This window comes from Prosopis cineraria, unplaced genomic scaffold, assembly GCF_029017545.1.
Source record: "Prosopis cineraria cultivar Desert tree isolate PC_DT_omini unplaced genomic scaffold, ASM2901754v1 PC4, whole genome shotgun sequence".
In the NCBI taxonomy this organism is placed as follows: Eukaryota; Viridiplantae; Streptophyta; class Magnoliopsida; order Fabales; family Fabaceae; genus Prosopis; species Prosopis cineraria.
Window position 1 is genome coordinate 11,657,497 of NW_026555335.1, and position 16,631 is coordinate 11,674,127.

A 16,631-nucleotide genomic window follows, 5' to 3' on the forward strand; every position below is an offset into this window, starting at 1 on the left:
AATGCTAAGAACATCTGCAATTTTGTTAAGAAATTTTACTCTTCGATTTTTCTTAAATAAGAAATTTCATTAGAATATGAATTATAACATTATAACCTTGATATGCTCAAAGATCCTAATTTTAATTTAATAACTCGACTATTATGGGTGAATATATCAAAAGTTTGCAGGCATTGGAAAATCTAATCTTTATCTTTTAATTGACAAATTATTAAGATTTGTACTAACCCTTTTCAATGTTAATAACAACCATTGAATGAGCTTTTTAAGCTATAAAAAATTATTTAAAAAAAAGGCATGGAAGATAATTGTTTTAATAATTTAATGATGGTTTATATTGATAAAAAAATTGTTAAAAAATTACTGTAAGTAGAATAATTGATAATTTTTATGTCATGAATTAACAGGCAAAACTTAAAAAATGAAAGTACATGTTTATTTTAGTTATATATATTCGTAAAATTGAATGTGAATGTTAAAATATTCATATTATATATAATTGTATATACCTTAAGTAATCACGGCCCCTAAACTAAAAATTCTGGCTCCGCTCATGCTGCCAAATGATCTGCAGGTTGACTTCCTCTCCTAAACCCAAGACAGAAAGACAGCATTTCAAAGGACAAAATCACGTCGAATAAGTCAGTAACCAGAGTGCCTATATTGCCAAGCACAAGAGACCAGTGATCTGGTAGACATTTTGAAGACGGAAGAGTTCAGAGTTATCTGTTTCAAAAATACATTCCACATTAGGCCGAGATTGAGCAAGCCCAATTAGCCGATTTGACAGCATACACCTACGCCGAAAAACCGGAATCTGCAGGCACTTTATCAAAAAAACCAACCCCTCAGAATTGTCCCTCAGTATCCACAACTACAATGCCAATTCCAGCCTTCCCATCCGATTTTCCATCGGCCCCATCCCAATTGAGCTTTAAACATCCATGAAGGAGCGTATTCCTTGTTATGCATACCACAAGCTGTATTTTTTTTTTTTCCACTTAAGATGAGACTACTTCCAAGAACTTAAGCAAAAAGACAAATAGATTTGATATCATGTATATAGGACAATAGAGCTGCCAAAAGACTACCAAGTATTGCAACAGCTGATGTATATGTATCTGCCAAGTCATGACTCGGAACTCTCCCTAATGCGGGAAGCTAGCCGTTTCACAGATTTATCATCAAAGGAGCTATCAATCTCCTTGATCTTAGACAAGAAGTCCATGGCTTCTTTATATTTCCTAGCTTTACAATAACCATCAACAACAATCTTGTAAGTTAGCTCATTGGGCCTGCAATTGTGCTCAATCATATATCTAATAACTTCATCAACGTCTGTAAACGATCCCTGGCCCGCATAGCCTGCCAAGAAAGTGTTGTATGTAAAGATACATGGTCGGATTCCACAAGAGGTCATCTCTGAGAGAAGCCTGATAGCCTCCTGCATGAGACCTTGCCGGCAGAATCCCTTGATGACAGTGTTATAAGACACAAGATCTGGCTTGTGACCAGAGTTTTGAATTCCCCTGAGCATTTCTTCTGCTTTCCAGCACTTGCCCTCTCGTGCATACAGGTCCATCAAGCTATTATAGGTAACGAGATTTGGCTGTAACCCGATTTGATGAATAAGTTGAAACATCTCATGGGCTCTCATGTACATCTTGTTTCGGACAAACATGGAGAGCATTGAGTTAATTAGAACCAAATCAGGTTTGTATCCATTCTCCTGCAACTGCTCAAATGCCCTCTCCATTCCTTTAAGCTCTCTGCACTTGAAGTTTGCAATTACAAGGGTTCTCAAAAGCATCCAACTAGGAAAAACATGACCCTCGTAAATTTGATTCTCAATCTTCTCTATCCCTCTGACATTCCCACCCTTGGAGTAACAATGGAGCATCAAAGAGAATGAGGTTTCATTAGGCTTGAAACCCTTATTCCCCATATCCAGAATGACAGATTCAGCTGCTTTCCAATCACCTCGACGAGCGAGAGCATTCAGAAGAGCATTATACGTTGTTACACAAGGAGTGAAGCCTGCTTTAATCATTTCCCCATGCATTTTGGTAGCATCAATTTCAGACCCACACCGACCATATGCACTAATTAAAGTGTTGAATGTATCTCTGTCAGGCTCAAATCCACAGTTTTTCATTTCCCTCAAAACCTGGTTAACATATTCTTGCTTACCTTTCTCACCACATACAGCAAGCAGGGTGTTCCATGTAATTCGATTTGGAGGGCATCCATTCAATTTCATATCACACAGAATATTTATCATATCTTCTGATCTTGACTTCTTGCCTAGAATCGCAAGAACTGAATTGTAAGTACATACATTGGGAACACAGCCTAGTTCCTTCATCTGGTTGAACAACTTTACGGCCTTATCCTCCTTTCCTGCTTTACCATAGGCATTTATTACAGTTGTATATGTAACAGCATTTGGCATAACTCCTTTACGGGTCATTGTATCTATAACGGCAGCCCCTTCATCATGAAATCCAGCTCTCACATATGCTGCCACAAGCTCATTGTAAGTAACAGAATCAGGTGTGCAATTATTATCCTCCATTTCTTTTAAGATGCTCAGGGCTTCTGAGTAAACCCCAGCCTTTCCAAATACTTGCAGCAAAGAATTATATGTAACAGTTCCTGGTGTATATCCATTCAATTTCAAGTCCCCAAAAAATTTTCTTGCTTCATCAAGCATACCCTCTCTCCCACAAGCAGATATCACCGTGCTGCAGGTAAATTCATCAAACTCGAGTCCTTTACTTTTCATCTCATCCAACAGGTCCAAGATTGCATTCCAGGAACGACCCATCTTGCCATAAACATCTAACATAACGTTGTAAGTAACCAAAGTTGGAGAAATACCAGTCTCCTTCATTTTCTCAAAGACGCCAATGGCCCGTTTATACTTGCCAGTTCGAGCATATGCATGAAGAATTGTTGTATAGGCCCGGACATCAAGTGAGTACGCTTCAAGAGGAATGATATCAAACAAATTACATGCAATTGAATGCTGCGATTCCCTACCCAGAATTCTAACCATAATTTCAACAGCCTGACTATCCGCCCTCATATTTTCAGAGTTCAATTGCAATGAAAACCATTCAAACAACAAAAGCGCTCGTTCCCAATTACCAGAAACATCTAACGCTTTCAAGAGGCTGGATAAATCAACTTCAAGAAGCTCAAACTTGGAAGAATTAAAGAAATCATTTAAACCATTCAAAGGTTTCTCAACAATCGATTTGAGTATCAACTTACCCTTAGGAGACAAAAATTCAAGAGCACTATCGCCTTCAGTTGGAACCTCGGTTTCATTGCCATCAATACGCTTGACGGAAGCCGAAGTCGGTTTCTGCTTCTGGGTCTGCTGAGATACTTCAGCTGAATCGAGGGGAATCTGAAGCGAAGCAAAGTGGGCATGGCTATCCTGCGCATAATGCGAAAGTTTGAGCTTGTTAGTGGCTATGGGATTTGCAGAGAGATGCTGAAGGTGTTGGAGAAGCGAATCCAAATGAAAAGACGAAGGAGGAGGAGATTGAGGAGGTGGTGGTGGAGGTGGAAGAAGCGTTGAGTTGAATTTCAAAGAAGAGTTTGGGGGTGTTGGTCTGTTTGGCTGCACAGGGAGTACAGGTCTATTGGGGAAGAGAGTACCCTCCATTATTACAAGAGAAAGCGATAGCAACAGAGGAAGAAGAGTGGGTTAGTTGGGAATATGAGCAAGAAAGAAAGCCATGGAAAAGAGAGAAGGAACAAGGGGATAGCTAGAGTGGCCGTGAATGGTGATCGTTGAAGATGATATCCGGATGAAGAAGATGGGGTCTTCAACCAACAGCAGCTGATCGTATTCCCCGTTCTGGCCTCAACTTTGGATGTCCAAGCACCACGCTACAAAATTTTAGGAGAAAGGACATTAAGGTCTTAAAAAAAAATTATTATATTTTAAATTTAAATAAATTTAAAATTACTTTACAAGCTTTAGAGCTTTTATTGCAACATTTTTTCTCACACCAAGAATATAATTTTTTCCTTTATTTGACTTGAATTTAGAACGTGTGTGAACCCTCAAAGCAGTAAAATAGATCATGCATGACACACCATCCACTATACGCAAGATAATGTCCACGTTTGCTTAATAGAAAGTTTACGTATTTCAAGTATTTCACTAACCTAGACTCTAACAAATATGATTAGGTAGACCATGCACGATATAATATCCACTCTGCACCAGACTATATCCACACATATTTAACAAAAAGTTCACACAATTTGAATATTTCATTAGCCTAGACTCAACAAAATGACAAGTTAGGCAGACCATGCACAACATAACATCTATTATGTATAAGATGATGTCCGCGCATGCTCAACAAAAAATCTTTGCATTTTCAATATTTCACAAGCCAAGGCTTAACAGAAATGACAAGTTAGGCAGATTATGTTTAACAAAAAGTTCATGCATTTCAAATATTATGAAGGATAATTACATCAAATATGAAGAATTTTATGTTGGTACTAGCCTAGGTACTAAAACAAGTACCCACATAAAATTTAATATGATATTTTAAGTCTAGTATATACAAAAAGCTAGCCACCATATATAAAATATCTAATAGTTGCTTCTCTATATGCAAACAAAAAAATTTATGATTCCCAATTACCTAAAAAATATTATTTGAGAATGCTTCTATATATATAATTATAGTTGCTTATGTACACAAAAAAATAATAATGTGACTACTTCTTAAGCTGGATTAGGATTATTGCATGTCTTGCCATTGTGTCCAGCCTCCCCAAATCTTGAACAATGATAAATCTTCATTTATTTTAATATGTAATAAATAAATTAATTCAGGTTAATGTCCACATATAGAAACCTAACTTTTATTATACATAACTCAAAATTCAATACAAACAATTCAAAATTCATTTTTGCATATTAGATACTCCAATATCTTTGATAGTAGATTTTGTTCACATTGGGAGTTATAATTTATTCAATTTACATGTTAAAGTCCAATGTGAATAAATCAACCATTACTATTATACAACAACTAATTCATTCTAAAATTTTTACAACCAACTTAATGGTTTAGCAACCTTTAACTTATATCAGTAGGTTAGGCTTAATAAAATGTATAAGTAGGCAAATAATGTAAAACACAATATCTACTATGCACAATAAAAAGGTTCATATATTCTTAACTAAAAATCTATACGATTCTACTTTATCAGTAGATTAAGCTTAACAAAATACTCAAGTTAGGCAAATAGTGTATAACATAAGGTTCATATATTCTCACCTGAAAGTCATGTGATTTTAATTTATCATTAAACTAGGCTTAATAAAATGTACAACTCAACGTTCAACAGCAATTCAAAGTTTATTTTTACACAACAAAGATTCCAACATTTCTGATAGCAGATTTTCTTCATATTGGATCATATTTTATTCAATTCATATGCAAAAGTCTAATATGAATAAGTCAACTATCAGTATTGTACAACAACTAATCCGTTCTAAAACTTTCATGACTAAAATAGTTTAGCAACCTTTAGCTCATATCTAGAGCAAGTAATTTGGGCCATGTTCGACGGGCTAACCCAAACCCGCCCGAAAAATTTAGGTCTAAGCCCAAATAAAATAATATTTTTTATTGTTTGGGCCTGTTCGGGCTGCCCGAATAGGCCTAAAAAAATTCAGGCCAAGCCTGATCGGGTTCGGACTTGGTCCAAATACCCGAATAGAAAAAATACATTTTTAAAAATATACATAATATAATAAATATTAATTATTTTTTAAGTTTTATATCATATTATTTTAAAATACCATATACTTGAGTGTATTACTATAGTTATTTTAAAAAAAATAAAAATATTATATTTTCCCATTTTTATAATTTTTAATCAAATAAAATATCTCAAAATAATAATTAAAATATATTTTAATATTAATTTTTATACTTTAAGACTCAATCTTTTTTTTTTAGAAAAATTGAGTCATATACACCATTTTCTTGTCCAAAAAATTATATTTTATATTTTTTATAAAATAAGATAATTAATTTTAAATTAAAAATAATTTTAAAAATAAAATTTGGGCATGTATAAATTTCGGGTCTACTACTAAACAAATATAATAAATAAACTAATATTTTTAGATAATTATTTGATTATCATCCACGTCAAACTTGGTTAAAAATTAAAAATGAACTAAAGTAAATACTCTTTGTATATAGGACTTAAACAATATAAAAGGTTAAAGAAAAAATTTATTTTATATAATATAATGATGGCTATTTTCTCATATTCTTAAAAATAAAAAGTATAGTTTATCTAATAGTTGTTAAAAATTTTTAACTAATTAGGATAATAATTTTAAATTAGTGATCTAACCGTAGTTGAATTGAGATTAATTTGATCATAATTAAAATAATATGATTCAATTAAAATATATAAATATTTTTATATAACCATGATAAGGGAAATATTTAAATAAATAAGACGTCAATTTACAAGTAAAGAAAACATTCATGAATAAATTACACATAATACAACAAAATAGTAACAGAGCTACTTAAGTACTTAACTACAAAGTTAATAAGTTATTATTTTTTATTCTTTTAAGTTAAAAAAATATCTTATGCTTAATAAAATTATTTAAAAATTACAATTGACTAAAAATAAAAAAAATTTAAAGAAGTTTCGGGTATTCGGGCCGGCTTGAATAAGACTGAAGCCCGAAGGTGTTAGGGTTGGGTTTGACTATATGGGCTTTTTAGAAAGAGTAGGATTCTTTAAGCCCGCCCGAATTACCGGCTCTACTCATATCAACAGTAGAATCACAAATAAACAAGTAAATTTATAGGCTTAAATGTTTGTACTTCACACGAGAGACCTATTACAACTTTAACAATTAAAAGACACACATGCACCGAATCAATAAGGGAGAAACAAAATTAAAGATCCTTACCTCTAAATAATAATGATAAAAGCTTCAAAAAAATGATGTTGCTCAAATAAGGAAGATGAAGAAGATCAACAATGGCTGGCTATGTGCAATGCAGGCAAAAATAAGGCAGAGAATTAACTACAATGCACAATATGGGAGGAACAAGGAAGAGGAATGAATAGAGAGGAAGATCCTAACCACCACAATCCTCCTTCGATGGCAGTAAGGGGCTGAGTTCCACAGGTCACCCCCTACAACTATGACTAACAGCAACTTAATGCAAGGAAAGAAAGGAAAAATCGTGAATTTTTCTTCATCTATCATCACCCACGACTTCTACACTCATCCAGGCCAACGAAGATCAATAATGGCAAAGCGACAATTGATGAAATGAAAAAAAAGATAAGAAAAATAGTGAACCATGCTTCGTCTGTTTCGTTTCTTTGAGGATTCGCACAGCTTTTTTGATTTTGCAAAATTATATTTTTGGTGTGAAGAAATGTTGCAATTGGGGCCCCAAGGCCTGTAAAGCAATATCAGATTTATTTAGACCCTAAGTGCAATAAAGTCTATTTTTAAGGCCCTTAATGCCATTCTCTCAAATTTTTATATTCATCTCTTCTTCTTTTTCTTTATGTTTTTTTATTAATGTTTGAGCATTTTCAAACTAGGAAAATAAAATACTCGATCCAATGTCTTCCTCGTTACACCCATGAGAATTCTATCTATTTTTCTTTGCATTAGATTTTTGAAAAAAAATGTTGGGTATATTTGAATTTTTTTCATTTTTAATTTTTTTTAGTTTTTAAAAATAAAAAATATTTAAATGATTTCCAAAGCTAATTTATTTTTTGTTTTTGATGCAAGAAAGTTGAAATATCTCAAGTTAAGTTTGGAAACAAAAACAAAAAAAAATGGATTTAAACTGAGTTTGTTTGATAGTCTAAAATAGGGTTGCACAAAGATAAGGTTAAGCATTAAGCCAAGGACTAGTTTGAAAGACTTTCAAATTTGATATTTTAGTTTGTAGTCTGGTCCAATATGATAAAACTTAGGATCAAAACTGAGTTGGGCTTAGTCTACTGGGTTACTAGACCAATTCACCAATTGTTTTTCTGCTAGTAACTCCTCTATCCTTTTCATCACACCTTATCCCCTCTAACAATATCACTCTCTCCTTCTTCATTCTTCTTCTTTCTCTCTCCCTTCAATTGAAATCAAATTATCAAATCATATTGGCAAGTAACTAGAAATTTGGGCACTATCATCTACAAATCAAATTAGAACCACAAGTTAAAAAGAAAATAGAATAATGAGAAATGGCTATTGGAGTGTAGCAATAATGAAAGGTAGCGATGATGTGCCAATTTCAAAGCAAGAGTGAAGAAGAGTGACAGCTAATGCTTGAATGTAGATGGACCATATTAGTCATTAGAAGGTTGGAGCTTGAAGAGGATTGGAGGGGAGTGATACCCAAAAGTCAAAGTTGAAGGAGGAGGATGGAAGAGCATCAAGCAAAATGAAGAAAACTTTGAAGAGTGATTAAGGTGGTGTTAGGTTGGAGAATCTTCCTAAAAAATTACATATATATATTCAAAAAAAAAACTAACTACCTAAACTGGGCCAAACCAAGTGGTCTCAAATATCAATCTTGAACTCAATCTTATCTGGGAGTTCAGTTTGACTCGATTAGTCTAGTCTTTCTTTAGGCTATTTTTTAGGTCAAGTCTTGTCGAGTTGGATCAAACAAATAGGGTCTCATAATTTTTTTGCATAGCCCTAGCTTAAAGTTGTGATTTTTAAGAATTGCAATTCTAACAAAATTGCTAAAATCCAATTCTTCAATTATTACCATGGTATAATACTATAACCTTTCAAAAATGTTCTTAGAACTAAAGAGACATGTTTTTGTGATTTCGAGTATCATAACTCTATACGTAACTTTTTATAAAAAAATCACAATTTATAAATATATGACTTTTGAATAAAAGACAACTATTCATTTTAAAAATATTCTCATAATTCTATCCCACCATTTTTACAATGATCAAATACTCTCATTATTTTGAAAATCTTATGTTTTCGGTAAAGTTGTTTATAAGACTTGAACATTTACTTAAGTAGATATTGTTAGTTTCATTATATGAAAAGACATGGTTGGCAAAGGTTTAAATCAATTATCACTTGTAAATAGGTAGGCATGGCATGCTCATAATTTACTAAACTATTGTATGTCATATTTAATTGACACTTTTACTCAACCTTGTGTCCATATCCTTTCATAAAAGTTTTAAGAATCAAACTCTTATATCCTTAAAAACAGCTCCACTCTATATTCATAAAAATAAACTAGGTCAAGAACATCACCATATTGAGTACTCTAAATAAGGCCTTATATCATTGTAGTTTCGTTTTTGTTATTAAAACATAAAAAGTTTTGTTATTAAAAGTTTGCCATCAACCCCTACCATCATTGTTCACTATTACTGACCGTGTTAACCTTCGCCATTAGCAATCATCACTAATCTCCATTGACTACAATCATTAATCACTACCATTAGCTATCACTACTATTTTTTGCCAAGTATCACCACCACTTAAGTGACTAATCATCATCCACCAGTATTTCTAGTAGCTATCGATGGGCATCACTTTTGGTTATTATCGTCGACCACATTGCTAGTCACTATTGTCAGCAACCTTAACTACCACGACCATCAAATGTTGGCTACCATCATCAACTACCTTAGTCAATAATCATTATTAGCCATGGTTGACTATAACTATTATCAACCATTGTTGACTACTATTATTGATTGATTTTTTTAAATTCTAAATATAACATCCTAAATTTCAATCTAAAGAATTAATTACTAATTAGAGGTAAATTAGTAATTAATGAATTGATTATAGTTTTGGGTGATAGATTGATGTATAGTATTGTTTGGCTGATATATTAATATGATTGAATGGTGGAATGATAAGTTGGGATGAAATGAGCAAGCAACAATGAGAACTGTTTTACTGTGTCATGCGCTGTGGTATGTGCTACATGCGCCATGGTGTATGGCATAGAATTTGTATGAAGCTGATGTGTTCAGCTCGTGAAAATCAGAAGAGAAAGTGAGAAAGATGTAGTTGAGAGGAAGAGAAGAGTTCATCTCTGCTAGGACATTGACCATTCAGAGTTTAAGAGTCTGTTTCAGCCAGTGACTTATTATGTAAGTTTTGTACCACCCTGTGCTACGTTTCTATCCTAATTTCTTTAAGTTTAATAAGTAGAGAAATTAATTTAGGGAGTTTTAAGGTTTTAAAATCTTAGGAAAAGGGTTAAAAAGGACTTTCAGATGTGAAACTAAGGTTTTGCGACTGGTTTGAAGTTTAATGGTTGAGCCTCAAGGATATAGGATCGAACTAGCCTAAATGGTTATGTTAAAAAGGGTGTAAATTTTGATTAAATAAGAAAGAGAGTTGTTTTGGTTATTTCAATAACTTAAGGGCAAATGACTATAGAGAGTGGGTTGTGTGAACTCAAGAAGGGTAGGTTGAACTATTTTATGTGATGAGGGATTTGACTTACCTAAATTAGTGCCCTGTGTAAATGTTGAAAACTGAATAAGGGATGTTTATTATGTAGATTGAGCATTTAAGAAGTTACTCGTGAGAATCTGTACCATTGAAAGTTAAATGTGAGAACGGTAATCCTTGGTAGTAAGGATAAAAGGTAATTGGAGTAACCTTTTTATCTATTGATTTGTAAAATTATTTACAAGTATTTTATATTAACTGTATGTATTGTGTTTTATGAACTGATAGAGTAGCAGTATTATGAAAGAAATGTACATACATGTGTGAGTGATGTTTGTAATGTATGTGAAGAAGCAAGTGCATTTGCATCCGCGAGTATACTTTAGATTAAGGTAGGGGATCGTGGTCCCACTCTATGTAAGGTTAGGAAGTCCTGAAGGTCTTGAGTGTAGAGCTTGTTTCGCCAAGAAGGACTTAAGAGAATATCTATGAGTATACCTTAAACTAAAATAAGGGGTCATAGCCTTACTTTGTGTAAGGCTTGGAAGTCTTGACAGTCAAAGTGTTAAGTGTACTTGCTAGAAGGGACTTAAGAGATCACTCATATTAATAATATCTAGTCTGAGACAATGGTTTGGTAAGCTCTATTTTGTGTAACGCTGGAAGTCCTGATTTAAAGGTTAAACAAGCTCTGCTAGTGAGAACTGAGAGTGCATGAGTAAAGTAGATGGTCGAGTATAATTTTGTATATATGCATATCTACACTGTTTTATTGAAATGATGCTGTTTTATCTCTTATTTATAATTTTACTTATTAACTAGTATTTGGGGTTTATCCAAGTTACTAAGACATATGTCTCACTTTGTTATCTTTATAAGTGAAGAGAGTACAAGAAGGTCATGAAAGGAAATAAGGAAGGATTGGCTTCTTTTTAGTAGCAATATGACCGCCCTTAATGTAATGAATGTAAAATATTATTGTTAAATATTTGAGTTGCCAACTAGGATATATAAATATATGTAAATATGTATATATGGTTATATTGTTTGAGAACTTACTTGTGCATTTGGTATTGCATCTCGTCAAGTGTATCATAGTAGTGAATACATGGGTAGGCTTAGATGCTATTTAAGTAAATTTATGTTATGTTGTATAACTTATTCCATTAAAATATATGTGAATTGTGTTGATGAAATGTATATATGTGTGAATCTTGACCAAATAATGAGGCTTGGCCATTGTATGTGTAACACCCTCAAATTTACAGACCGATTTTTCACAAATTATTAAAACCATTATCATGGTAGAAAATTTTCTTACCACGATACATCCAAGACAATATACCACAGGTCTTAAAATATCTCAAAAAAGCAATTAGAACCATGAGGGACAGTCAGGATCCTCATGGCATGATATTTAAATTAGGTCATGAATCAAGAGAGACAAACATAATCCTCTTGGTCAAATAAATACTTTTAATAAAAAGGATTAGAGTTTACATGCTTCACAAAGAAGATATGTCCTAAGTTGGCACAAGATACATTGTATAATCCAAAATAAGAGGCAACGTAAAAGATGGTGTTTCATACACCATAGTTACACCTCTGGTGCTTTCTCGGCCGGACTCGCTCCTGTAAAAATATTAACCACGGGGAATGAGACTTAAAAGTCCCAGTAACCAAAAATTAATATGTAATGATGCATGCGATTGTAACTAATCATGCGATTGCTAAGTGGGCACACAAAACATTTAACCGAACAATATTTTCAAACAAACCGAACAAGTATTTAATTTGCATGACTGCACCTTATATCCTCCTTTCGCCATGCTCGGACGCCAAATCACCCGGCCAAAGGTGAGTTGGACCAAGCGACACGCCACTCATTGGGTCCAATGAGGGCTTACCACGTGGTAATAATTAATCGAACAGAAATTCTCATTAACACCATACATTAAAATACCCTGACAAGTCATGCATCATTCAAATATCCAAACAGAAATATATCCGAACAATAATATCTCATCATGATAAATAAAAATAAATTTTTGACCCACTTGGCAATAATTTCAAACAAGTATATAACGGTATTTATTTTCAATAATTCATAATTTTTCCAAACAATAAAACAGCACATAACCATTCACAAACACACTTATCACAACACATTAATAATGGTTACCTTGTGTCTTGAATAACAAGTTCCCCTTCACAACTCCTTTTTCACCACTATCTTTGTCAATATAATCTACATAATTATTTCACAATACTATATATTAATTTTACATTAAAATAAATAACTCTAATTTAAATAGTTAGAAAGTCTTAGATCTATAATCCATATTAACACTAATTTAAGATTTATGCCTCATTTAACTTCCCAAATTCTTTTCTAAAATTCTCATACCCTAATAAACTATTATTTTTTTTATCCTCAAATCACTTCTAGTATCACAATTTCATCCTTCTATATTCTAAAAATTCGTCCAAAAATAAATTAAAAATTTTAAAATTATCCTGAAGCCTCAAATCACCTTTCTATAACCTCAAAAATACCTATTCATACTTAAATAAATATTTAATAATCAGAGGTTCATCCCTACATCTCAGATTCCATATAAATTCAACCATATAGATCTAGATTTTAACTCAAAAATTCTTAAACATGAGTTTCAACCTCAAGAAAATATTCTATAATATTTATTATATCTCTAAGAGTTTTAACCTATATTTTTAATACATCATATCATCAGATTAACTATCCTATAGAAAAATCCTAATCAAAATATTTACTCTATCCTACAAAATAATCATATCACTAGAAAGCTAATATTATTTAGAAAATAACTATAAAATTAATTTTGTAATTAAATAAATTTTTAAATGCTAATCTAAACAGGAAAGTTAGAACATACCTGAAGAAAAAGAAAATAATCCCCCCTTGCAGAAAACGCCGAGCAACGTGAGAGGAAGAGAGAAAAATAATATAAAAATGGGATTGTGAGTCCCAAAATTATATTAAAAAAAACTATAAGTCTGAATTTAATTATTCAAACCTTTGGGCCATAAGTTGCAATTTTCTCTAAATTGCATCTTAGCCTCTCATGCTTCCTAATGCACACACCCCCTCCTTTTTATACATGAAGGCACCTCTTCTCTTCCCTCATCTAACCAATGTGGGACTTAGAAATAACAACCTTCCACCCCTTTTTTTTTATTTCTTCTACCTTCTCTTCTTTTTTTTTAACACACACATAAAAAAATTATTTATGTATTATATCTTAACTAAATATTGCTTATGTGGTTTTAAATTTAAATTTTTAAATTCATAATTAAATACCTAACCATAATATTATTTCTAAATAATCTCAAATAATATAAATTCCTATTATTATCATTTTTTCCTCAAAACCTAAATTCCACAATTTCTTTATTATATAAAATTAGGATGTTACAATTCTCCCCTCCTTTTAGAAATTTTGTCCTCAAAATTTAAAGCTGGTAAGCTTAGAAACTATGTACCTAAGCAAATAAATGTGGATAATCTCGCCTCATACTCTCCTCGGTTTCCCAAGTAGCATCACCTAGGGCTCCACCCTTCCAAATCACCTTCACGAGTCGGATGGTCTTATTGCGCAGTTGTTTGTCCTTAAAGTCCTCAATTCGCTCCGGTTCGGATCTAAAGGTCAAATTCTCTCTCAATTCTACTTCTTCAGGTTCAATAATATGGGAGGGATCCGGGTTGTACTTCTTCAATTATGATACGTGGAACACATTATGGATACCTGCAATCTGTGGAGGCAATGCAACTCTATATGCAGTAGATCCAATTCGCTCCAAGATCTCATACGGGCCCATAAATCTAGGTGTCAATTTCTTTGCCTTAATGGATCTACCAATGCCTGTCACTGGAGAAACCTTCAAAAATACATGATCTCCTACTTCAAACTCTAACGGCCGTCTCCTCTTATCAGCATAGCTCTTCTGTCGGCTCTGAGCGGTTAGCAATTTTTGCTTAATCATTGCAATCTTCTGGGTGGTCTGCTCTACAATTTCTAGACCAATGATACTCCTCTCACTTAATTATGTCCAACACAAAGGCGATCTACACTTCCTTCCATACAAGGCCTCATAAGGCGCCATCCCAATACTAGAATGATAGCTGTTATTATAAGCAAATTCAGCTAATGGCAAATGATTATCCCAACAACCTGGTAGTTTAATGGCACAAGCTCTCAACATGTCCTCCAAAGTCTGGATCGTCCTCTCTGTTTGTCCATCTGTTTGGGGGTGGTGTGCGGTGCTAAAACTCAGTCTGGTACCCATAGCCTTCTGTAGCGCACCCCAAAAGTTTGAAGTGAACCTTGGGTCACGATCTGACACAATTCTAGAGGGTATACCATGAAGTCTAACTATCTCCTTAATGTATATCTCAGCAAATTTCTCTAATGTAGAGGTAAACTTGATCGCCAAAAAGTGAGCTGATTTAGTGAGTCGGTCTACTATCACCCAAATAGCATCCTTACTCGAGGGTGTTCTTGGCAGTCCAGTGATGAAATCCATGGAAATATCATCCCATTTCTACTTTGGAATATCTAACGGTTGCAGTGTTCCAGCTGGCTTCTGATGTTCTATCTTTATCTTCTGACACGTTAAACATCTAGAAACAAATTCAGTTACATCTTTCTTCATTCCTGGCCACCACCAACCTCGCTTCAAATCATGGTACATTTTAGTTATACCAGGATGAATTGTATATTTGCTCCTATGAGCCTCTTCTAAAAGGATATTCTTCAATCTTGGATCATTAGGTACACAAACTCTACCTTTATACCTCATCACTGTGTCCTCAGAGATGGTAAAATTTGGGGCCTTACCTGCCACTATCTCCTTCCTTATATTCTTCAAGTAGTCATCACTCTGCTGTGAGACTCTGAGATCTTCCCAAAATTTGCTCTCAAAGTCTGCTACCTGGAGCGGCCATTTGATGTTCAATCACATCCACTGGAACATCATGAAAAATGTTCCACAAATGATATTCATGAACCATCAAATGTGCAGCATGAATAGTCTTCCTACTTAAGGCGTCAGCTACCACATTAGCCTTACCCGGATGGTAATGTAATTCAAAGTCATAATCCTTCAGAAATTCCATCCATCGCCGCTGCCTCATATTAAGCTCTTTCTGATCAAATAAATACTTCAGGCTCTTATGGTCACTGAAGATTTGAAACTTAGATCCATACAAGTAGTGTCTCCATATCTTCAGAGCAAACACAACTGCAGCCAACTCCAAGTCATGTGTAGGGTAATTTTCCTCGTGTAGCCTCAACTGTCTAGAGGAATAGGCAACTACTCGGTCATCTTGCATCAAAACACATCCTAAACCCTTTAAAGAAGCATCAGTGTACAGAGTGTACGGCACCACAGGGTTAGGAATAGTCAATACTGGAGTAGTGGTTAACCTCTTTTTCAATTCTTGGAAAGCAGCTTCACATTTGTTAGTCCAAATAAATGGGGCATCCTTTTTAGTCAGCTTAGTCAAGGGCATCGCAATTTGTGAAAATCCCTTAATAAAGCGACGATAATAACCTGCTAAACCTAGAAAGCTTCGTATCTCCGTCACAGATTTTGGCTGTTCCCACTTCATCACTGCATCAATCTTGCTAGGATCCACTGCAACTCCGTCTCTGGACACAACATGGCCCAAAAACTTTACTTCTTGGAGCCAAAATTCACACTTGTTTAATTTGGCATAAAGCTTATGTTCCCTCAAAACTTGCAAGACGATTCTTAAATGCTCACCATGAGCCTCCTCATCCTTTGAATAAATAAGAATGTCATCAATAAACACTACTACAAACTTATCTAAATAGGGTCGAAAGATCCTATTCATGTAATCCATGAATACCGCAGGAGCATTCGTAAGTCCAAACGGCATCACCATGAATTCATAATGCCCATATCTCGTCCGAAATGCTGTCTTAGGTATATCCTCTGCTCTCACTCTCAATTGGTGGTACCCTGACCTTAAGTCAATCTTTGAGAAAACTGCGGATCCCACAAGCTGATCCAGCAAATCATCGATTCTCGGAAGTGGATATTTGTTCTTGATGGTTACTTTGTTCAATTGTCT

General features: G+C 33.8%; 1 protein-coding gene and 1 long non-coding RNA gene across 2 annotated transcripts; both read right to left on the reverse strand.

The window, feature by feature from the left end:
• Positions 1-638: 638 nt before the first annotated feature.
• On the reverse strand, positions 639-3,888 carry LOC129309726 (pentatricopeptide repeat-containing protein At2g18940, chloroplastic). Its single transcript, XM_054951410.1, has one exon. The coding sequence runs from the start codon at positions 3,674-3,676 to the stop codon at positions 1,130-1,132; it is 2,547 nt and encodes an 848-aa protein (XP_054807385.1). The 5' UTR covers positions 3,677-3,888; the 3' UTR covers positions 639-1,129.
• An 8,065-nt stretch (positions 3,889-11,953) lies between these two features.
• LOC129307725 (uncharacterized) lies at positions 11,954-13,573 on the reverse strand. The gene is made up of 3 exons (XR_008592472.1): positions 13,411-13,573; positions 12,678-12,743; positions 11,954-12,127 (listed from the first exon to the last, which is right to left on the reverse strand). It is a non-coding gene; the product is annotated as an uncharacterized LOC129307725 (long non-coding RNA).
• Positions 13,574-16,631: the final 3,058 nt, after the last annotated feature.